At 35.5% G+C, this 25,708-nt stretch overlaps 1 protein-coding gene across 5 annotated transcripts in view; it reads right to left on the bottom strand.

Annotated features, from left to right (window-relative positions):
• LRBA (LPS responsive beige-like anchor protein) overlaps positions 1-25,708 on the bottom strand; it is a 748,427-nt gene that overhangs the window by 212,165 nt on the left and 510,554 nt on the right. For all 5 annotated transcript variants that reach the window (XM_069556712.1, XM_069556716.1, XM_069556715.1 and 2 more), the window contains exons 41-42: positions 13,037-13,154; positions 11,135-11,237 (exon numbers count right to left, since the gene is read on the bottom strand). In XM_069556712.1, the coding sequence (XP_069412813.1) occupies positions 11,135-11,237; positions 13,037-13,154 (221 nt within the window). The remainder of the gene's footprint in view (positions 1-11,134; positions 11,238-13,036; positions 13,155-25,708) is intronic.

Below are 25,708 nucleotides of genomic sequence, written 5' to 3'. Positions count from 1 at the left end.
GACTGTGGAACATTTCCATTTATCGATGTTGTCTTTAATTTCCAACATCCATTTGTTTTACATTTTTCATTGTGAAAACTGTACATGTCTTTGTCATCTAGGAGAAAGACATTTCTAATCGGGATGCCTTTGCTTTTCCCCTCCAGCCCTTCCTTTCTTATCACACAGGCTGAAATCCCCAACGTAATGTTAATAGAAGTGGTGAGAATGGAAGACATTTTAGCTTTCATGACCAGAGGGGCAAAGCATTCAGTCTTTAAATGTTAAGTACGCTGTAGCATGGGGAAAGTATGGGACTTTTTGGTGGCTGCTACTTACCTGTTTATCCTGTATTCTATTAACTATGTGCCTAATACTGATTTTCAGATTTCAACCAATTTGAGTTCCTGTGATAAAACCCATATGGCTACTTTATAATCCTTTTTGTATATTGCTGGATTTGGTTTGGCAATATTTTATAAAGCATTTTTGTATATGTTCATTAGGGTTATTAGTTTGTAGTTTTGTCTTGTGACATCTTTGCCTGGCATTGATATTAGGGAAAAGATGGCCTCACAGAATGAGTTGGTAAGTATTTCTTCCTGTATCTTCTGAATGAGTTTGTGAAGGCTTGGTATTTTTCTAATTTATCTATTTAATAAGATTCATCAGTTAACCCATCTGGGCCTTGACTCTTCGGTGAGATTTTTTGAATTCTAATCCAATGGATCTGTCACAGGTCTATTCAGAGTTTTAACTTCTTCTTGAGTAAGTTTTGACAATTCTGACTATCCAGGAACTTGTCCATCTCATCTCAATTGTCTTAATTTGAAAGCTGATCTTTCCTGCTAATGTTTTTAATTTCTACATGGTCAGCAGTGCAGTCCCTTCTTTCATTTCTGACTTTGGTAATTCATGTTACCTCTTTTGTTCACTGTTAGGCAAAGTACGTCAATTTTATTGAGCTTTTCAAAGAATCAGCTTTGCAAAGTTCTAACCTGTTACATGTCCACAAATTCTTTGCTATTTTCTCTTTAAGAGAAGGAACTTGATTCTCCTACCAAGGAGCCTGGGCTGTATTTAATAACTCTCCTGAAACAAGTAAGATGTAGCAGAAATGATGGCTTGTGACTATCAAGGGCAGGTCATAAAAAGACACTGGGGCTTCTACCTCACTCTGTCTAGGATCAATTGCTCAAAGTCATGAACTCACTCAAAAGCAGCCTATGGTGAGGCAGGCTTGGCACAGACCAGAGTCCTACCACCACAGGGCAGGGGAGTATATCAGCTTACAAAGTCCTCTAGCTCTGGATGACTAGCACTCCTACTGATATTTTGGCTATTATCTGTTGATTCTGTATCAGTTGCATTTATAAGAAGATACTAACTAAAAAACCTGAATAAACACTAATCAAAAATAGCCCAAATCAGTACAAAATTAGGTATGTCAAAAGTAAACTGCAAGTTTCTACTGCTAATGCATTTCAATCAATATAAAAATCCTAGTGTTAAGTCTCTTCCTAGTTTTTAAATTAGCTAACTGAATTGTATTGATGAAAATTAACAACTACTAAGAAATAAAACCGGTAATGATCCTGCTTTTTAAATACAGACAACTGGCTAGCACACAGGAAAGAGATATAACTTGACACTCTTCCAATTCCCTGTACTGTGAGAGATGCTTTGGCATTTTAACATTCCTTTCACATAGTTATTAAGTTACTTTGAACAATATAAATGCTAGTTATTAACTCCACATGTATATACAAAATTAATATTTGAACTCTGATTTACCGGAGATTAAAGATAAAAGTTTTAATTAAATATATTGTATGCAAAATCCTTAACATATGGATTTGATATTGACATCAACAGAAAAAAATTGCAACAAATATGACATAATAAAGCAAAGTCTAATCATTTTAATCAAAATTATAAAAAGTTTAATGATTTATTATACATATTAAGTGATGGTACATTTGAAAATGGTTACAAAATAAGCACTTCTGTAACTTAGGTATTTTAAGCATGCAGAGCCTGTTTTTCACTGATCTTTGCTGAGATAAAACATAATATAATAACATCGACCATACTTGAGGGTATGGTTTAATAACTTTTGAATATACCTGTTTCTGTAACCAATTATCATAGAAATACTCCAAAAAGCTAGGTCCTTTGTCCCAGTTCCTGGCTCTTGGTATCCAATCATCTGCTTTCTGTCTTTATACGGTTTTGTTTCTACAATAGTTTCATATAGACAGAATCATATAATTTCACATTATGTCTCAGCCACTTTATGTAAGGAGAATTACAGCCCATGATGGACATGACGCCTGTGGCACACAGTGCTGAGCTTCGTTTACTAATGATTCTGAGACTCACCCACGCTGCTGCACGTGTCAGCGGCCAACTCCTTTTTATTTCTTTTGAAATTTGTTTTATATCTTTTAATTAGATAATAAAAGTAGTGCATCTACATTTTTATGAATAGGAAAAATAAAGATTTTGAAAGTAGATAAATCGAAACCTTAAATTCTATAATGTTGAGATAATTGCTGATACTTTTTTTTTAATTAAAGTATAGTTGATTTATAATATTGGGTTAGTTTCAGGTATACAGCAAAGTGATTCAGTTATACCTATGTAAATATTTTTCATATTATTTTCCATTATATGTTAGTATAAGATACTGAATATAGCTACCTGTGATACACAATAAGTCTGTGTTGTTAATTTTATATATAGTGGAGTGAATCTGTTAATCTCAGGCTCCAAATTTATCCCTCCATCACCTTTCTGTTTTGGTAACCATAAGTTTGCTTTTTATGTTTTTGAGTCTGTATTGCTGTTCTCTAAATAACTTCTGTATAGCATTGCATTGTATGGATGCACTACAATCTACTGATCCATTTACAGTTGATGGACTAGAAATGTTTCAGTTTGGGACTACATGAATAACACTGCTATTAATATTTGCTTACAAGTGAATGTGTGTACATATATTTTCATTATTCCCTATAATCACCTAGGAGTGGAACCGAAAGGACATAAATTAAGTATATAGTATATAGCTAACTTAATAAGAAAACTGCCAAATTTTCCAAGTGACTATACGAACTTGCATTCCTGCTAGCATGGTTCTAGAGTTTCTGATGCTGTATACTGATTTCACACTATTTAACTATTTGTTTATAAAACTCAGGTTTACCGATTTCTTTACACTGTGTAAAATTCATCCTTTTTAGGCGTTCAACGCAATGAATTTTGCCAAACAAACACAGTCGGGTAACACCACAACAGTCAAGACAGGAAATATTTCCATGTTATCAAAAACTTTCCTCACACTCTTTTGTAACTAAGAGCCCCTTTTCAATTTCAGTCTCTTGAAACCATTGATCTGATTTTTGTCCAAGTAGTTTCATTTTTTCCAAAATGTCATATAAGTGGAATCACACTATACACAGATTGTATATGCAGCATACAATCCCACTATACAAACAGTTGGCTTCTTTCACCTAGCACCTTACTTTATCTTGTAAACTTCTTTATTTTGTATCGGGATATAGCTGATTAACAATTTTATGACAGTTTCAGGTGGACAGCAAAGGGACTCAGCCATACATACAAATGTATCCATTCTCGCCCAAATTCCCCTTCCATCCAGGCTGCCACATGACATTGCCACATTCCATGTGCTATACAGTAGGCCTTTGCTGGTTATCCACTTAAAGATAGCAGTGTGTACATGTCCACCCCAAACTCGGTAACTATGCTGTTCCCCCATCCTTCCCCTTGGCCACCCTAAGTTCATTCTCTAAGTCTGTGTGTTTTATAAGTAAGTTCATTTATATCATTTCTTTTTAGATTCCACATATACAGGGTGTTAGGCTTCCCTGATAGCTCAATTGGCAAAGAATCTGTCTGCAATGCAGGAGACCCTGGTTCAACTCCTAGGTCGGGGAGATCCGCTGGAAAAGGGATAGGCTACCCACTCCAGTTGGCGAAGGCAATGGCACCCCACTCCAGTACTCTTGCCTGGAAAATCCCATGGGTGGAGGAGCCTGGTAGGCTGCAGTCCATGGGGTCGCTAAAAGTCGGACATGACTGAGCGACTTCACTTTCACTTTTCACTTTCACTTTTCACTTTCCTGCATTGGAGAAGGAAATGACAACCCACTCCAGTGTTCTTGCCTGGAGAATCCCAGGGACAGGGGACCTTCATGGGCTGCCATCTATGGGGTCGCACATAGTCGGACACGACTGAAGCGACTTAGCAGCAGCAGCAGCAACCCACTCCAGTATTCTTGGGCTTCTCAGGTGGATCAGCTGGTAAAGAATCTGTCTGCAATGTGAGAGACCTCGGTTTGATCCCTGGGTCGGGAAGATACCCTGGAGAAGTGAAAGGCTACCCACTCCAATATTCTGGCCTAGAGAATTCCATGGACTGTATAGTCCATGGGGTTGCAAAGAGTCAGACATGACTGAGCAACTTTCACTTTCACTTTATAGGGGATGTCATACAATAAACATATCCTTCCTGTCTGACTTACTCAGTATGACACTCTATAGGTCCATCCATGTTGCTGAAAATGGCATTATTCCATTCTTTGTAACAGCTGAATAATACTCCACTGTACGTATGGACCACATCGTTATCCACTCCTCTGCCAATGGATATTTAGGTTGCTTCCAGGAACAGGGTTGCAGTGAACACTGGGGTGCATGCATGCTTCTGTACCAAGTTTTTCTCTACACATCTGCCCAGGGGTAGGACTGCAGGGTCATATGACAGCTGTTTGTTCAGGTTTTTAAGGAATCTCCATACTGTTCTCCATAGAAGCTGTGCCAATTTACATTATAGTAAAGAAGTGTTCCCTTCTCTCCACACCCTCTCTGGCATTGACTGTTTGGGGACTTTTTGATGATGGCCATTCTGTCCAGTGTGATGTGAGACTTCATTGTAGCTTTGATTTCCATTTCTCTAATAACAAGCGATGATGAACATCTTTTCACGAATCTGTTGCCCACTTGTGTGTCTTCCCTGGAGAAATGTCTATTTATTTCTTCTACCAATTTTTTGATTAGGTTGTTTCTTTTGATACTATCATACTTTTAAAATTCATTCACATTGTTCTGTATATTGGAGATTGCTCCTCTTTACTGCTGAGTAGTACATCCTGTTGTATGGATGAACATACCATAATCCGTCCACTCACGAGCAGATGACCATGTTGGCTAGTCCCAATTTTCTGTTCATAGCTGAATCAACATTTGTGAATAGGTCACTGTATGGATACACATATTTTCATTACTCTAGGGTAAATGCCTCTGAGTGATACTACCAGGAGACAGTTCATGCATGGGGTCTTCTGAAGGAGGGCCACATTATCTTCATTACCTCCACCATAGTTTGGTCCCAGGTAAATAGCAGAGGGGGAACACAGCTCCACCCATTAACAGAAAATAGGATTAAAAATTTACTGAGCATGGCCCCACCTATAAGAACAGGACCCAATTTCCCCCTCAGTTAGTCTTTGCAATCAGGAATCTTCCCTAATCCACTTATTTTTCTCCATCAGCGGGCAGACAGACTGAAAACCACAGCCACAGAAAACTAACCAATCTAATCACCTGGACCACAGCCTTGTCTAACTCAGTGAAACTATGAGCCAAGCCATGTAGGGCCACTCAAGACAGACGGGTCATAGCAGAGAGTTCTGACAAAATGTGGTCCACTGGAGAAGGGAATGGCAAACCACTTCAGTATTCTTACCTTGACAACCCCATGAGCAGTATGAAAAGATAAAAAGACAGAATACTGAAAGATGAACTCCCCAGGTCGTAGGTGCCCAATATGCTACTGGAGATCAGTGGAGAAATAACTCCAGAAAGAATGAAGAGACGGAGCCAAAGCAAAAACTACACCCAGCTGTAGATGTGACTTGTGATAGAAACAAGTTTCAAAGCTGTAAAGACAATATTGCATAGGAACCTGGAATGTTAGGTCCATGAATCAAAGCAAATTAGAAGTGGCCAAACAGGAGTTAACAAGAGTGAACATCGACATTCTAGGAATCAGTGAACTAAAATGGACTGGAATGGGTGAATTTAACTCAGATGACCATTATATCTACTACTGCGGGCAGGAATCCCTCAGAAGAAATGGAGTAGCCATCATAGTCAACAAAAGAGTCTGAAATGCAGTACTTAGATGCAATCTCAAAAACAATGATCCTTATTCGTTTCCAAGGCAAACCATTCAATATCATGGTAATCCAAGCCTATGCCCTGACCAGTAATGCTGAAGAAGCTGAAGTTGAACGGTTCTATGAAGACCTACAAGACCTTCTAGAACACCCAAAAAAGATGTCCTTTTCATTATAGGCAACTGGAATGAAAAAGTAGGAAGTTAAGAAACACCTGGAGTAACAGGCAAATTTGGCGTTGGGAGTATGGAATGAAGCAGGGCAAAGACTAATAGAGTTTAGCCAAGAAAACGCACTGCTCATAGCAAACACCCTCTTCCAACAACACAAGAGAAGACTCTACACATGGACATTACCAGATGGTCAACACCAAAATCAGACTGATTATATTCTTTGTAGCCAAAGGTGGAAAAGCTCTATACAGCCAGCAAAAATAAGACCAGAAGCTGAGTGTCGCTCAGATCATGAACTCCTTACTGACAAATTCAGACTTAATTTGAAGAAAGTAGGGAAAACCACTAAACGATTCAGGTATGACATAAATCAAATCCCTTACGATTACACAGTGGAATAAGAAATAGATTTACAGGACTAGATCTGATAGATAGAGTGCCTGATGAACTATGGATGAAAGTTTGTGACACTGTACAGGAGACAGGGATCAAGACCACCCCAAGGAAAAGAAATGCTAAAAAGCAAAATGGATATCTGAGGAGGCCTTAAAACAGCTGTGAAAAGAAGAGACCGGAAAAGCAAAGGAGAAAAGGAAAGATATACCTATTTGAACGCAGAGTTCCAAAGAACAGCAAGGAGATATAAGAAAGCCTTCCACAGTGATCAATGCAAACAAATAGAGGAAAACAATACAATGGGAAAGACTAGAGATCTCTTCAAGAAAATTAGAGACACCAAGGGAACATTTCACGCAAAGATGGGCTCAATAAAGGACAGAAATGATATGGACCTAACCGAAGCAAAAAATATTAAGAAAAGGTGGCAAGAATACACAGAAGAACTATACAAAAGAGACTCTCATGAGCCAGATAATCACAATGGTGTGATCACTCACCAAGAGCCAGACATCCTGGAATGAGAAGTCAAGTGGGCCTTAGGGAGCATCACTACAAGTGGAGGTGACACAATTCCAGTTTAGCTATTTCATCTAATTAGCTATTTTGTCTAACCTAAAAGCTGATGCTGTGAAAGTGCGCCACTCAATATGTCAGCAAATTTGGAAAACTCAGCAGTGGCCACAGGACTGGAAAAGGTCAGTTTTCATTCGAATCCCAAAAAAAAGCAATACCAAAGAATGTTCAAACTACCCCACAATTGCACTCATCTCACACACTAGCAAAGTAATGCTCAAAAGTCTCCAAGCCAGGCTTCAACAATACGTAAACCATGAACTTTCAGATGTTTAAGCTGGTTTTAGGAACCAGAGATCAAATTGTCAACATCCGCTGGATCATCAAAAAAAGCAAACAAGTTCCAGAAAAACATCTATTTCAGCTTTATTGACCATGCCAAAGCCTTTGACTGTGTGGATCACAATAAACTGTGGAAAATTCTGAAGGAGATGGGTATACTAGACCACCTGACTTGCCTCTTGAGAAATCTGTATGCAGGTCAGGGAGCAACAGTTAGAACTGACATGGAACGACAGACTAGTTCCAAATAGGAAAAGGAGTACGTCAAGGCTGTATATTGTCACCCTGCTTATTTAACTTCTACGCAGAGTACATCACGAGAAATGCTGGACTGGAAGAAGCACAAGCTGCACTCAAGATTGCCGGGAGAAATATCAATAACCTCAGATATGCAGATGACACCACCCTTATGGCAGAAAGTGAAGAAGAACTGAAGAGCCTCTTGATGACAGTGAAAGAGGAGAGTGAAAAAGTTGGCTTAAAGCTCAACATTCAGAAAACTTAAGATCCTGGCATCCAGTCCCAACACTTCATGGCAAGTAGATGGGGAACAGTGGAAACAGTGTCAGACTTTATTTTGGGGGGCTCCAAAATCACTGCAGATGGTGACTGCAGCCATGATATTAAAAGATGCTTGCTCCTTGGAAGAAAAGCTATGACTAACCTAGACAGCATATTGAAAAGCAAAGACATTACTTTGCCAACAAAGATCCATTTAGTCAAGGCTATGGTTTTTCCAGTGGTCATGTATGGATGTGAGAGTCGGACTACGAAGAAAGCTGAGCACCAATTGATGCTTTTGAACTGTGGTGTTGGAGAAGACACTTGAGAGTCCCTTGGACTGCAAGGAGATCCAGCCAGTCCATTCAAATGGAGATCAGTCCTGAGTGTTCATTGGAAGGACTGATGCTGAAGCTGAAACTCCAATACTTTGGCCACCTAATGTGGAGAGCTAACTCATTGGAAAAGACCCTGATGCTGGGAGAGATTGGGGGCAAGAGGAGAAGGGGACGACAGAGGATGAGATGGCTGGATGGCATCACCGACTCAATGGACATGAATTTGAGTAAACTCCAGGAGTTGGTGATGGACATGGAAGCCTGGCGTGCTGCAGTCCATGCGGTCGCAAAGAGTTGAACACCCCTGAGCAACTGAATTGAACTGGGAGGTATGGTAACTGTATGGTTAATAATATGAAACTCCAAAACTGCTTACTTTCCCATCATATGTGAAGTTCCAGTTACTCTGCATTCTTATTAGTTCTTGTTACCATTTTTTAAGAAGTCATTCTAATAGGTGTGCCACAAGATCTCACCGTGGTTTTCAAATGGAATCATTTCCTTGATGACTAATGATGCTTGATATCTTTCCATGTGCTTGCTATTTATATCTAGTCTTTGCTGATGTATCTGCTCAAATCTTCTATTTTTTTCAAACAGATTGCTTGTCTTATAATTAAATGTAAGAGTTTCTTACATATCCTTTATATAAATCCTTTATCATGTATAAGTTGTACCAATATTTCAACCCAGTCTATAACATACCTTTTCATTTTCTTGAGTATCTTTTAAAATGAAATGTTTTTAATATGAAATGCCAATAAGTGGTTTCTTAAAATCTTATTTAAGAAGTCTCTGCCTAACACAAGGTCACAAAGATTTCTCTCCTCTGTTTTCTTTAAGAAGTTATACTTTAGCACTAATGCTTAGGTTATTTATACTTGAGTTAATTTGAGTTAACTTATGTTACATTTTTAGTTAATATGTTACATTTTGAGAAAAAGGGTGATGTAGGCTTTTTTTTTTTGGTTTGTCTTTTTGTTTCTCTTTTTTTGTTGAAAAAACTATATTTTCCCATCAACATATCTTGATACCTTTGTTGAAAATCAAATGCTCATTTATGGATGGGCCTATTTCTGGACAATATTATATTCCATTGCTCTATAAGTCTATTTTACAAAAATATGAAACTCTACTAGTGAATGTAATTTTATAGTAAGTCTTGAAATCAGACAAAGTCCTTCAATTTTTTTCTATTTCAAAATCGTCCTAGCAATTCTAGATATTTGCATTTCCACTTAAATTTTAGAATCAGCTTGTCAATTTCTCCGAAACAGTCTTCTAGAATTTTGGATAGGCTTGCTTTGAACCTACAGATCTGTTTGGAGAAAACTAACATCTTTCTTACATTGAGTCTTCCAATTCATGAACATGGTATAGTACAATGTCCCATTTTTAGGTTTCTTTCATTTTCCTAAACTGTGTTTGTAGTTTTCAGGGAACAATTCTTAATAAATTTATAAATATACCCATAGTTATTTAATTTTTTATATTATTTAAACCATACTTTAATTTCAGTTTCCAATTGTTCATTGCTATATAAGGATAAAAGTACGTCTGTTGCAAAATCGTCTATGAGTTCTAACAGCTTTTTTCCTTTTTGAAAATTTTTGCAGTTTCCTCGGTAATTGCACGTTAAGTATATATACTAATCAAGATAGTTTCACTTTTTCATTTTTAATCATGAGGGTCTTTAATTTCCTTTCTGGGAAAGCCTATTTGTGGATTTGGAATTCAGGTAATGCTGGCTTACAGGATTACTTGGGAAATTTATCCTTCTTTTCTATCATCTGTAAGAGTTTTCCGAGAAATTCTGTCACTTCATTAAACATTTGATAAAATTTGCCAGTGAAACCATTTGAGCTAGGTATTTTCTCTGTTAGAAGGTTTTAAGCTACAAATCCAATTTCCTCAGTAAAGTTATTAAAGCTATTCACTTTCATTAGTGAGATTTTACAGTTTGTATCTTTCATGAATCTGCCGATTCACCTAAGTTGTCTGCTGCTGCTGCTGCTACGTCACCCCAGTCGTGTCCGACTCTGTGCGACCCCATTGACGGCAGCCCACCAGGCTCCTCCGTCCATGGGATTCTCCAGGCAAGAACACTGGAATGGGTTGCCATTTCCTTTTCCAATGCATGACAGTGAAAAGTGAAAGTGAAGTTGCTCAGTCGTGTCCGATTTAGCGACCCCATGGACTGCAGCCCACCAGGCTCCTCCATCCATGGGATTTTCCAGGCAAGAGTACTGGAGTGGGGTGCCATTGCCTTCTAAATTTGTTCATAATATTTCCTTATTTTTAAAATATCTATAGGATCTGTAGTGATATTCCTTCTCTGATATTGGCATTTTGTGTCTTTTGTCATAAGCCTTATATAGATATTTATTACTCTTATTAATCTTTTCAGAGAAATAATTTTTCATTGCATTGATTTTTCTTTATTGTTTTTGTTTCCCTTTTCACTGATGTCCTGATTTTATTGCTTTCTATTTTCAGATTAGTTTCATTTACACTTGTTCCTCTTTTTTGAGCTTCTTCGGACAGAAGTTCAGTTGACTCAAAATAAATACACTAACAAACACCATTTACAATGAAGCATAAAACAGAAGGCCATGCATTTCAAAACAAATTAGAAAAATATTATTACAGATTATTTCCATATTTTTTTCATATAAAACCATACCTGGTTTGAGGCAATCCAAAACTGGTTCCAATGCCAACACGAGGTAGATAGTTAACCACTTTCTTTACTGTTGCAGGGTCTGGGAAGTTGAACATTATAGCAACTAGGAAAAATAATTTTTAAAAGTCAGAATGAAATATAAGTGCCTTTCTGAAAAACAGATTTCTTGGTACAGTAAAATGCTTACTCTTAGTCCAGGTATCTACTCAATAGAAGTTTTATAGTATTAGTTTTATCATAGTATATATGAAGTTTAAGCATTAATATGCCAGAGATGATATTTTTTCTACTCATAGAATGTTCCTTCTCTATTGTTGCATTAATGTGACATGAAGTTGAGATTTTATCTAGCTACAATTCTGAATTTACAAAGTTGAATTTTGGCAAGTTAAAAATATACCTATAAATTTCTATAAAAAATGTAAGATTATATACTTAATCTAATATACTTAACCTATAGCTACTAAATTATGAGTTGTATTTACTTCTAATCATCAACAACTTAAAAAATATTCTCTTGTAATTTATACAAATTCTTGTATTTTCTTGTAGTTTATGTAAATATTATATAAACATATAATAGTGCTTTTTATTTATGCTTTGTATGTTCACATAATCCAGAACAATGTGTGACCTGAAGAAAATTTTTTCCTCCATGGTCAATAATCAAATGTTTTTTAATCATTTCTATTTGAATAATTACATACTTTGAGGACATTATATATAACTTCATGTATATCATATACATGAATACGCTCAGTATGTAAATTTTAATTTATGACAGTGATGTACAAAATTTTATCCTTAAAAAGTATGACAATAACAAAGTCATAAAATCATGGCAGAGAATTTAGAAGACAGTACTTTGGTTAGTCCTGAAATTTTAAAAAAATTATGGCAGGTGACCAAGGCCATAAGGAAAAGGCAATAGAAAAACACACAGAGATTCACAGCAAAGATGCTTAAGAAATTTTAAAGCAGGAAAGAATGTAGACTGAACTAAAGTGTAAAACATTCACTCAATTATTCACCTGAAAGAATAATGTTTACATTAGAAAGAGTGGTAAGTGTGTAGAAGAAAACCAAATATGAAAGGGAAAACATCTTTTCCTAAAGAAATCTGTATTCCCTAAAGACGCATGATTTCATTAAAAAAAGAAAGTATGCATGGAATACACATTATGTGCAGATTTTTAAATGAAAGCTTGTAGAGTATAGAAAGAGAAAATGTGAAAACCTAAAAATCTACTTAAATAAAATAAGCATGTACAATAAATCACAAGATTTTACATACTCTTACTTGTAAACCCCCACTCATACCCCACAATGCTCTCCCTTCAAGTTCACCTTGTCCCTCCTTCTAATCTTAATGAATTTCACCAAGCTCAATTCTAAACCCACAAATTGAATTTTAGTTCTTTGAAGAATGAGGTAATACAAAGCAACCAGGACAGTTCAGTACCATCTTCTGACGGTTCTTTATAAATGGCAATAGATTCGACAAAAAAATTAAATAAATGTATGAATTATTTGATTACCCTCTCCCCTCTTGAAACGCAGCCACCTTCCAGAAGGAGTTTAAGCATCAGAGCACTGCTGAGCATACCAAAACTCTACAACTGATTAAATGGGTACTTATCCCCCATATTTATAAAGTCCTGCATTAATCTGTGATTTGGCCAGAAAAATAAGATACTGGAGATAATTCTAAGAAAAACCAAAGGGGTATAAACTATGAAGATGCACGTAGTTCAAAAAAGAGATCAGTAATGCAGAGTAGGCTGCACAATTCTATCCAAATGGAAACAATACGGAATGGAAACAGTATGGTATGTTCAAAATGAAATCTTAGGGAGATGGAGGTTAGCTCTGTAACAACATACATCTGCAACATCATCTCACCTCTGTTTGCCATAAAGATCTCCAGGGCTGTATTTTGCAAAAGATAACGACGAGAAAAGATCGATCGTATCTCTGAGAACAGCCATTTCCCATGCAGCCCTTCTGTATATGCCAGGATCTAGTGAAGAAAAAGAATCCTCAGTAAGTATTATGGAATCTTTCTGTTCTTTCCCCCAATTAAAACACAGAAGTGCTCATTAAGAAAAATAATTTCTAAGAAATGAATAAACAGTTACTGAAATAATTTGGAGTAATTGCAATAATAATTGTGATCTAAAAACTAGACTGCAATTCATGAAAAAGATGTTTAAATGAAACAGCAGAACAAAACTGTAGCACATCTATTTTATATTTGGGGGCTTTTTAAGGCAATGATGTCATCTATTGCTTTCCAGGAAATACATATAGCATTACTGATTGATTTTTGAGTCATATTATAGAAATACAATATTAGACAAACTTTAAAAAGAAGAAAGACCTCAAAAGAATGTCCTACATGCTTATAGATCACATATAAAATTCAGTTTCATATAATATATCCAAAAATACTTTTTATATACTCTAAAATTACAAATTTAAGTTCATAAGTTCAAAAAATCACAGTAATAGGGTCACTGTTAAGGCAACAGTCACTCATTCAGAAAGCACAAAGACCGACTGTATAAGAGGTTAAGCATCATTTTGTCATTGAAGCTAAACACAAACCTGCGAATGAACTCAGCATAATCTCTCTATGGAGTAGGTGGTTGTCAGAGTAACTTGTTACAAATTCTTGTCATCCCATGTGACAGACGCAATGGCTTAGAATTCTTTGCAAACTCAAAGTAATCCTGTCTTTAGTACTAAGCCACTTTGTTGCTTTGTTATTCAAGCTTTGTTTTTTAAAAAGTTCATTTCAAAAGCTTAATTATGAAGGTGTTAAAGGAAAACCAGATTTGGAATTTCTCCACACTAGTACTTCACAGAATATTAATAAATAAAATGAGATGTATGTGCTATCAAACACTGATGAAAATTCATGAAAGCAAATTAAGTTAAACAACTAAGATAAATCTCTCAAAAGTAACCACCATTAAAAAATACAAATAAAATGACATTTGTATATGATATTGCATTGTAAGGACAAAAATGGGATAAGTAAAGAGGAAAAATAATGAATGTTAAGAATTTATCCTACATAGATGCTGTCTACTTTATATTTCCATTTTCTAGATCTTAATTATAAAAAATCTATGATACTTAATGCAAAATATAGGGTTTCTGTTGTCTTTTTTTAAAGAGGGCAACATTAGTTAATTCACTAAATATGTATTTAGATTTTTCTACAGAAAATATTCTATTTCTGGTACCACAGCGTCTAGAAATGAAAGAATGGGCACAACCCCTAGGTTCAGTATTTTCTGAAAAACCAAACAACAATTCAAAATTCCAAACAACTAATTACACTTTCAGTTTTAAAACAGGTGAGAAAGCAAGTCCTTCAAACTCTTTCATACAATCAATGTAAGTCCTTCAACTCTTTCATACCTATGTAAGTAAGATCAAGAGAGACTAACAGAAAAGAGGACAAAATATGGATACTACTCAAGATTTTTTCTAACGGACTGTCACTTGTACCCCTTTCTCTCACCATAACCAGTAGGTCCGAGGCTCCAGAGTTTGCAGTGGCCTCCTGACTGGTCTCTCTCCTTCTAATCTTACCTGGAGAATCTACTATAATCAGAGGAGTCAGAGAAGATAGCTTTCCAAATATAAATCAGATCGTACCTCCGTGTACTTAATACCATGCAGTGGCTCCGCAATACATGCACAGTGAACTCAGTGCTGCGCAGTCGCTTTAGACGTGTCCAACCCTGTGCAACGCTACGGATTGCAGCCCGCCAGGCTCCTCTGTCCATGGGATTCTCCAGGCAAGAATACTGGAGTGGGCTGCCATTCCCTTCTCCAGGGGACCTTCCTGACCCAGGGACTGAACCTGGCATCTCCTACATCTCCTGCATTGGCAGGCAGGTTCTCTACTGCTAGCGGCACCTGGGAATCCCAATAAACACTGAAGTTCTTCATAATTGCTTATAAAGCCTTGTATCTGGGATTGTCTGATGAGCCCAACTCACTCTCCATCAGGGCCTTTATATGTGCTTTCTCGTCTGCTCAGACTATTCTCCCAGATCTTAACGTGGCTGGCTTATCCTCACACTCAGATATCCGCTCAAATGTCACCTCGTTAGAGAAGCCACGGGATCTAACCCCACTTCCGCCACGATCACCTCATCCCATCCCAAACTCATCAGATTTCCTGCGTAACATTTATTACCACCAGAAATTACATTATTTCCTCACTTCTCTTCCTCTCTTCAGCACTAAAATACTGGAATCTAAGTTCTACTGGAACAAAGGTTTTGAATGTACTCTATGTTCGTCTTCTATAACAAAGTCTTACACAAAGGAGAAATTTTTGAACAATTAAATGAGTGAACTAACGGCAACCAAAACTCCATATATGATCCACATTAATTTTGTTTGGCCAATGTTGTATTTCCCCAAATTTTCAACTGGCTGAAAACACTTGAGAAAAGGGTAATTTATAAAAAAAAAGTCAGATCTATGGCTCCTCAGGAAGAAAATGGAGCATCTGTCAAGCCTAGGTCTATATACGCCACACAGCACCACTGAAAGGCACTCTCCATTTTCAAACAATCTCTACACACTCACTTATTTACTATTATCTGCCTAGTTCCCAGTGGTGTTTGAGTTTGCCATTTTTAACTTATCAAGTAATAGAGAATCCAATATATGTTCTGTAACACTTCTGGTCCAATCTATCTACCATTTCTGAAGAAAACGAGACTCAAACAATTTAAATACTTAGTAGGAAGTCCCTTGGAAAGCTAGTAGCAAAGTCTGGCCTCCTCCCAGGTTGTCTAGTCTAAACTGTCCAGAGCCTACTTATATGATACACTGTCACATTTCTAAGAGAGTTCAAACAACTGTTAAACTAGAACTGGTCCGAAATTTTAATCAACTACATTCTTTACCCTGTACTTGTGTTAAAAGTGAAAGAGTAAAATCAAACAAGAATAAACACCAAAGCTTTAGGCTCCAAGCTCTGTCATATACTAAAAATATCACACACTGGTCTGAAAATTCTACCTCATATCTATAGGGCTATGTAATAAGACTTGTTGCTTAATACGGTGACAGCCAACCATTGCAAGATCACGGTCATGCAATCTAAAGATTTAATTATTAGTATTTTCTAGAATATCTCAATTACTAAGAGGGGTAAGAACACTAAAAGCATTATTATAATATTTTTAATGTAATAGTTTTCCAATCAATGAAAATATTCCATTTATATCCCATTCTTTTAAGTAACATAGGTATTTTTAAAATATACTTAAAATACAGCAAGTGGCATGGTCCTTTAAGCTTTGTTTTATTACCAAACGTCAAACTTACTCCAAACGACAGAAAATGACATAAGCTCCATGGAACCACCCTGGAACTTATAAAATACTAATATTTTGCTACACTATACTTTGTTGTATAGATTTTTAAAATTTATGAAGTATAATAGGTAATATTTAAATTCCCATATATAACCCTTCCTGATTCCATTTTCCTTCTTCATCAGAGCCAGTTACTATTCATGTTTTGAGGTTTAGCATTACCATATAAATATTTATCCTATTAATATATATACATCTACAGATAATATCCAGAATTGTTCTACATGTTTGCAAACCTGATGTAAATGGTATTATATTGAACGGATGACAGTGTGTTTTCAGAGTTAAACGTAAGCAGGTAAAGTAATGTTTTAAAACTGAAGAGACATAGAAACAGGAAGACAGACAGAAAATTATTTAAAAACTGCCAAAGCTATCAGCATTTTAAATCTGACAGATAAAATTAGACCGACTTAAAAAAGAACAACCAATGAAAATCTGTACTTCACATCAGGATAGTGGGATTTAAAATAGAAACAAAGAATCTCTTAACTAAGAGAATCACTAGCTGAAATTGATATAATAACATTTCTTTAAAGTATTCATTAGGAAAAGGTGTCAGTACGGAGAGGCAGCTGCGACCTAGCTAAGGAAGAGGTTTATTTCTTATTGGAATAGTATATTCCTGGTCTGAGGCTTCACTTCAAAGTCTCTAGAGTTCAATTAAAACTGGATTAGGTAGAAGCAGACCCTTCTTTGGGACTTTCTGTTCACTGAAACTCTACTTACACTGACAGCACCCTAGACAGAGGTCTAGCCCTCCAATGAATCGGTTACTATGGAAACCGTATCATTACCATTGCTCCGCAGTTATGACCCCAAGTCTAGAATAGCTTGAAAGCTTCAGCCTTCAGCACTCTTTGAATGTTTTCCATCTTGTTTCAATATCGTTAGTATTATTATTAGTGAATTTAACTATTTTTTAATAATTTATTTGAATAAAGATAGTTTATTGGTCAAATGTTAAAGAAAGGTTGTAGCGAGGAACAAAAAAAATCATTTATATGTATATATACTCGCACACATATAAAAATGCATATAGTTTTTTACATTAAAAAATCAAACATATTTTCTTTAAAATTCTATCTAAAAATTGTGACTCTGAAAAAGAATTTTGCCCAAATAAACCTACCTTTTCCCCAACTTCAAAGAGTATACTATGAATACATGTGAAAATTTCTTCACCCTGTTGCATTAGTTGGCTAGAAAGAAAGTATTTTTATTTTAACGATTCATTTTGAAAAGCTAAACAATTTATCCAAATAACACTTCCACTTTTCTCATCCTCATGGAAGGATTAAAAAAAAAATCTGTATTATTTACTGCCCAACTACATGATACCCTTATTTACTGAATATTAGGTATGCTCAAAAAATAGATTTTAAAGTAGTCTCTGAAAACCTAGCCATATTTGTTCCATTTAAGTAGAGAAAAAAGGCTTTCTTTTTAAACTCTACCCTCAATAAATTTTAAATTTTTTCAAATTCTTTTAAAGGGAAAGATATTAAAAAGTGATTGGAAAATATCACAAAAAATATTTGAGAGCCTGCATCTGTAGAATCAACAAAAAGAGTGTTTTTTAAAACACTATTCTTAATGTTTAAAGCTTGCACTGCATATCCTAGACTCAAATATTCATAAATTTTTGGAGAGATTTTACTCTTTCAAAGAATTCCATACTAATTTCAGAAGAATTCAGTAACAAAAGTAAAATCGAATAATACAAAGAAATAATAGCACTTAAAATTTCATAACAAAATCATTTCCAAAATATATGGATACATATTTAACATCAAAAAAATTTTTTTAACTTAGTATACAAACTATAAGCTAATCAAGCCATCAATCAATGATACCACAGTTAGAAAATATTCATATCTCATTTTCATGAGCATAATTATAAATCAGTCACAAGAATTATATCTTAATGTGGAAAATGGCAAATATTTGAAAAAATAAAAATACATGTTAAAAATGCACTAGTCTAAATATAGTCTATCAATCTGCCGCTAAACACATGTGCAAATATATTTTATTTACAATAATCGCAATTTTAGCAAAATAGTTGAAAGTAATTGTAATCAAGTATTTTAAAGCTGTACCACTCTACTATTTACATAGTTTTTAGATTTTGCTGCACATAATTTTCTCTGAAACTTGATATCAAAGCATAGCACTAAATTTATTTTAATATTGAATACCAGTTAGTTCAAGGATGTTCTTCACCACCATTATTTAAATATAAATTTTAAAAAAAAACCTTAGTGGTCTCTTTGAATTGAAAAATAGCATATACTTGACTCTGGTAGAAATTTTAACATGGCAATTTTGTTATTTAATATATATCCATGAACACACACATTGTCCACAAACTTGGAAAAAATGACAATAAAAGTATAAAAGTTATGAATATAAAAGAAAATCACCTTTTAAATTAATTTTTATGAGTTATTTCATATTTTTCATCTATATAGTAAATTTCCTCCTGCTTACTGGTACTATGATGCAGTATTCTCCTTAGCATTTTCATGGGTGACAAATTCAATTAAACATATTCATTACTCTAATGTTCTATTTGGCAGTTTAGTCAGTATGAAAAATTAAAAATATATAAATAAAATGCTGTGTGACCTCTTATTGATTGGGCTAAAACGGCTTTAGCCTGGGTGTGGACGATGGGGCGTCTGGGAGGGGTGAGAAGGGAGCACACAAGCGCATACGCTCTTATGTTTTCTCTTCCAATTACTGAGGGAGATGATAAAACCACAGCAAATGATGTATCAGCTCATTTTATCTTATCGCTTTGGGGCTAGGTGACAATGAAGTTCATATTTCACTGACTCCCATTGAAGATTGTGAAAATTACTTGCCCTCATGACCTGAAATTTCACTAGAAGACAGAAATTTCTCTTCTGCAAAGTAATGCAATTTTTCAGATGTCAACCTTTACCCCAGCTTTAAAAATTAATTTCATTTATATTAACCAATGATATTGATATTTTCACAGAACGCTCTTTGATACATGAAGCACAGACTGGCAAATTGATGTTGCTTTAGATGGGTAAAACTATTTTATTTTAAGCTGCTATGGCAGACAGATTTATGGCAAACTGAAATTCCCATTTCATAATTTAATATTTGTGCTGGAGCAGAGAACCTTTAAGCCCTTGGCCTGTAAATAATTCAGACTCAGTTGGTTCTTTTATTTTCAATATTCTTCAGCTTAAAGACAATTTGCATTCTAAATAATGTTTCAAAAAGCCACCTCTTACTGAACTAACATTTTATATATTAACAAATCAAGAGCCAAGTATAGTAATGAATAAGCAGAACAAAGAAGATATTTAGCCATCATCCAACTAATTTATAGATTTTTAAAAATTTAAACTGTATCTCCAATCTGATTTTTCTGAAAGAACCTAAATATACAAAAGAAGGATAATAAGGAATAATAATAAGCAACAGGAATGTATGTTGCTTTCTTCTTCATAGCACAGAAAGAGCAAGGTATTAAATTTTGAGAAAAAGAATAAACAGGTACATAGCTGAATTAAAATAGAGATATTTGGATTTGGAGTTACTTTTTAAGATAAAAATATAATAAAAATAAAGCCACAATGTCAATTTTATCATGAATAAGATGTGAAAGTGTTTGATTTCAGTATACAGATATAGAAATTACCTTGAATACATACAAAGAAAAATGTAAGTATTTTGGAGTGGTAAAAATATTACTAAAAAAATACAGTTACTAAAAAACTAAGGTATGTATACCTTATCAAGTTTTTATTACCTTTATCCAGTAAAGAGTTTTGTTTAATCCAAACGCCTTGAGAAAACAATCACTAGACCAAAACTCTTCATTTTATTAATAAGTAAGTTAAACATAAACATGCACTAATTTATCCATTAATCTATATTCTTAAAATTAGAAAAATGCCACACACAAAAAAAATGTCTGCAATTTAGCTATTTTCTCCCCAAGATGGATTAATACCACTTTGCCTAACTTTCTATTTCCAAAATCACTTTTGTAAACTGTATGCAAACAATATAATATTACTTTTTCTTTAAAATATTTATAGCTAATTTTCCTTACAGGTATGATATGGGGAAATGACAATATAAATGATACCTTATTTTTTCCATTTAAATTGAAAAGAATCCTAGTTACTTCTTAAAAGCTTGTGAGAATGACTGTTATTGTCACTGAACTCAAGTTACAAAGTGGTTTTGCCTATTACTCTGTACACTGACTCTCTAAAGTCATGAACAAAGAGTTAGATTTAAATCAGCGCTAATAAAATACTGCCTAATATTTAATGGGCTGGAATATTCTATAACGTATACTTTTAAAACAAGCAATGGACACAACCTATCTTTGTTCTCGATGTCAATTCTTACTTGATGAACTTAATATCAATCCCAGATTGGTATCAAAGGCCCTCTCTACATACAGGAAGCAAATATCCACAGTAGAGTAATAGCAGCCTGTAGCTGGGCTTCCCAGGTGGTGCAGCAGTAAAGAATCCACCTGAAATGTAGGAGACGTAGGTTCAATCCCTGGGTTGGGAAGATCCCCAGGAGAAGGAAATGGCAACCCACTCCCTTGTTCTTGCCTGGAAAATACTATGGACAGAGGAGTCTAGTGGGCTACTGTTTACAGGGTTGCAAAGAGTCGGACAAAACTGAGCAACTGAGCACACAGCCTGTAGCTAGACTACTTATCTCTTTGTTGCAGATACAACATGGTTTAGTCACTGCAAGTTTCTGTGGTGACTAACCTATTTAACTAATTACAGGAAAAACCTTCAATAAATTCGTTTCTGTTCTTCAAATATAGAACAGAAATAAAGAGGAAAAGGAAAACGTTACATTAGAACTCGATGCTAAAAGCAGAACACTTTCTTCCTAATTTGAGGGAAATACTTTTCTACTTTTTTTTTTTTTTAATTCCTCTTAAGTACTCAACTTGTTTAGCTGGAGCCAATTATAAATGAGTAGTATAGGTTCCTATCTGCTTCCATGTTAAAGCATGAAACTGAATACTGGGCTCATATTCTGCTTCAGATACAATCTTTCAGAAAGTTATTTTCTTAAAGGACACATATTACAGAGAACATTATGAATGCTACTTAAGTAAAATTTGGAGGTTAACATGATTCCGTTGTGTACCTCCGTACACTGGAGTTCCTGCTCGCCTACAGCTTTGTGAGACTAGGCCACTGTCTCAGTCACCTTTCCATTCACATATCAGATATGGTGCCAGGAACATGGAAGACACTGGCTGACAGACGGAAGGCCAGCCCAACCTCACCAACCACATACAGTCTAAGGCTCTGGGAATGCATGAGCACAAACACAGCAGAAAGCAAGAACAGACAGAAAAGTGAAAGGGAAAATTACAACATTTAACAAAAACCAAACTGAACAGTCCGTGTATTTCAACTTCTGACCAAGATGGAGTAACAGGGACTGGACTTACCCTTGTACATAAATAATACTTAAAACTAGATACTACATGTGAAAAAAACTGTCTTAAGAGCTCAAACACCAAGTAATGAACAACAATGAACTCTGAGAGACAGGACAGAGTGGTGACACCAACGACCGCCCCAACTCCCTGCCGCAGAAGACTCTGGAGCTCCAGGCAGGTAGAAGAAATACGACTGGAACATGGTGGTCTCTTACAATAGGGAAAACAGCCTGAAGTACCACAAGATCAAGGGGACGAGTAGCAGATGGGAGAAAGCATTGCTCCTGAGATCTGCAGCCTTCAGCTCAGACCTGATCAGCTTAAGGAAACAATTCAAGGCCAGTAAAAGAATCACCCCACCAAATTACAGGGTACAATACTCAGAGCTCACATAACCACAGCAAAAAGCAATCTCATAATACATTGAGCACTGGTTAGAGTGCTCAGAAGGGTTTTGCCTTAGTAGTGGGGAAAAATCAGACTAAATGCTGCTCTGGTCCTTAACAAACCTTAACAGCACCATCCACATGGATCAAACTATTTCCAAGGTACTTAGTTGTGTCCTAGAACGACAGCTTAACATATTTATAGAACACAAAAATATCTACAACACAAGAGGGTAAAATTCACAACTGGTATTTAATTCATAAATAATAGGCCTGAATAAAAATCAGGAAAACATAACCCATAATGAGAGGAGAAATTACAAAAATGACAGGATTATCGGTAAAGTACATCAAATCAGACAAAGTGGGTATCAGAATTTAAAAAATAAGAGAATACTAAAGAATTCCATTAACAGGATACTAACAGAATAATAGAGTGTCATTTCATTTGCAATGCTTGGGCTTCCCTGGTAGCTCAGATGGTAGAACCTGCCTGCAATGCAGGAGACTTGGGTTCAATCCCTGGATCGGGAAGATCCCCTGGAGAAGGGAATAATAACCCACTCTAGTATTCTTGTCTGGAGAATTCCACGAACAGACCACAGGGTTGCAAACAGTAGGACACGCCTGAGCAGCTAACACTTTCACTTTCTTTTAGAGGGTCATTTCATTTGCAATGGTCATCATAACACCCGATCATTTCATCAAGAGGTCATAATCATCCTAATTGTTTCTGGAACAATAGTAGAGCTTTGAAATATACCAAAGAAAAACTGAGAGAACCAAAACAAGAAATACATAAATCCTCAATTACAAACAGATTTCAACACTTCCCTTTCAATAATTGATAAAGAAAGTAGATGGAAAATCAGTAAAGATATAGAATATTTGAATCAGACCACTGACCATAAATAGAACAACAGCTGAATACACATTTACAAAGACAGTGCATACTATGGACCAAAAAGCAAGCTGCGATAAATTTAGCAGATTCAAATCATATAAACTTTGGGCATATGCTCAGTCATGTCTGACTTTTTGCGACCCCATGGACTGTATCCTGCAAAGCTCCTCTGTTCACAGAATGTTCCAGCCAAGAGTATTGGAGCAAGTTACCATTTCCTTCTCCGGGGATCTTCCTGACCCAGGGATTGAACCCACGTCTTGGTAAGCAGGTTCTTTATTAGTTGAGCCATCAGGAAAGCCCCATAAAGGTATATTCTCTGACAACAATGGAATTAAATTAGAAATCAATAACACATTTTTGCTCATTCCCAATATATGAAAATGAAACAATACACTTCTAAGTAACCCATGGGTCGAGGAAAAAAAGTTAGGAGGTATTTTGACCTGAATACAAATAAAACCAGAACATATAAAAATTGTGGAATGCAGTTAAATTAGTACTTAGAAGGAAATTTCTAGCACTAAACACCTATATTAGTGGGAAAGAGAAAAGGTCTCCTACCAAAAATTCAGCTTCCACTTTAAAAAGTCAGGAAAAAATAAGAGCAAATTAAACCGAAAGTAAACAAAAGAAAAGAAATAAAATCAAAGTAAAAATCAATGACACAGAAAACCAAGAAAGAGAAAAGAAAATAATCAATGACAAAAGATTGGTTCTTTTAAAAGATCAATAAAATGTGTAAGTCTCTAATCAGACTCCCTAGGCAAAAAAGAGAAAATACACAAACTATGAAAATCAAGAATGATGTAAGTATCAATATCAGCAGAGAAAAAGCATCACTATGGATTACACAGAATGAAATAATAAGAATACTAACAACAATAATAATAATAATAATAAAAAGAATAATAAGGGAATACTACCTAGCCCTGGTGGGCTACAGTCCATGTGCTCACAAAGACTTGGACACCACTGAGCGATTAAGCACATTACAAATAACTTTATATCACTAAATTGCATAATTCTTTCTGATGGACAGATTATTTGAAGGACACAAACTACCAAAGCCCCCTCAAGAAGAAAGGCATTATACTTATTAGAGAAACCAAATCAATAGTTTAAATCTTCCCATAAAGTAAACTCCAGGCCCAGTTGACTCCACTGGTGAATGCTACAAATATTTAAAGAGGAAACAGTACTAATGCTATACAACTCTTCCAGAATGCTTAGGAGGAGGAAATACTTGCCAACTTATTCCATGAGGCCAGCCCTACTCATATATTAAAACTAGACAAAAGCATTATGAGACAAGAAAATCCACAGGGCAGTCTCACTTATATGTTTATATAATTTATTTGTCTTAAGACATTAAGGATGTTCTGTACAACAAGTAGACTCAAACTACCAAGAGAGTTTTCCCACTCCTGTGCTTTCACAAATTATCCCTAAATGTATCCAACCATTCCCAACATTTCTCAAGAATGTCTACAACAGCTTCCTTTTGTAATGCATTCCAACTGGACTTTCTTTGGATTTTACCAGACTGGCTGAATTCTCAGCCTTCCCATTTTACACTGAGGGATTCCATCCATAACTACCACTTCTAACACCAAACTTAACAGAGGGACAAGAGCAGACTGATAAGGCATTAGAAGTGATTACCTCTACATGCTGACGATTCAGGTATAACCTCAATCACATCGCACACGATTAAACAGTGAAAGTGACAAGCAGATTCACGGGATTAGATCTGATACACTGCCTAAAGAACTATGGATGGAGGTTCGTGACATTTCATAGGAGACAGGGATCAAGACCATCCCCAAGAAAAAAAAATGCAAGAAGTAAAACGGTTGTCTGAGGAGGCCGTATAAGTAGCTAAGAAAAGAAGAGAAGTGAAAGGAAAAGGAAAAAAGGAAAGACACACCCATTTGAATGCAGAGTTCCTTTTTTTTTAATTTCTAAAATTATTGAAGGATTTAGTTACATCTTTTTTTCTTTTCCTTTCTTTTTTTAAATTCATTTTACTTTATAATACTGTATTGGTTTTGCAATACATCAACATGAATCTGCCATGGGTGTACATGAGTTCTAGACTTCCAAATAGCAAGGAGAGATAAGAAAGCCTTCCTCAGTGATCAATGCAAAGAAATAGAGGAAAGTGATAGAATGGGAAAGGCGAGAGATCTCTTCAACAAAATTAAGAGATACCAAGGGAATATTTCATGCAAAGATGGGCAAAATAAAGGACAGAAATGGTATGGACCTAACAGAAGCAGAAGATACTAAGAAGAGGTGGCAAGAATACACAAAAGAACTGGACAAAAAAGATTTTCATGACCAAGATAATCATGATGGTATGATCACTCACCTAGAGCCAGACATCCTGGAATG

The sequence above is a fragment of the Ovis canadensis genome, chromosome 17, assembly GCF_042477335.2.
Source record: "Ovis canadensis isolate MfBH-ARS-UI-01 breed Bighorn chromosome 17, ARS-UI_OviCan_v2, whole genome shotgun sequence".
NCBI lineage: Eukaryota > Metazoa > Chordata > Mammalia > Artiodactyla > Bovidae > Ovis > Ovis canadensis.
Note: the sequence above shows the minus strand (reverse complement) of the source record. Positions and strands in the feature narration are given on the sequence as shown.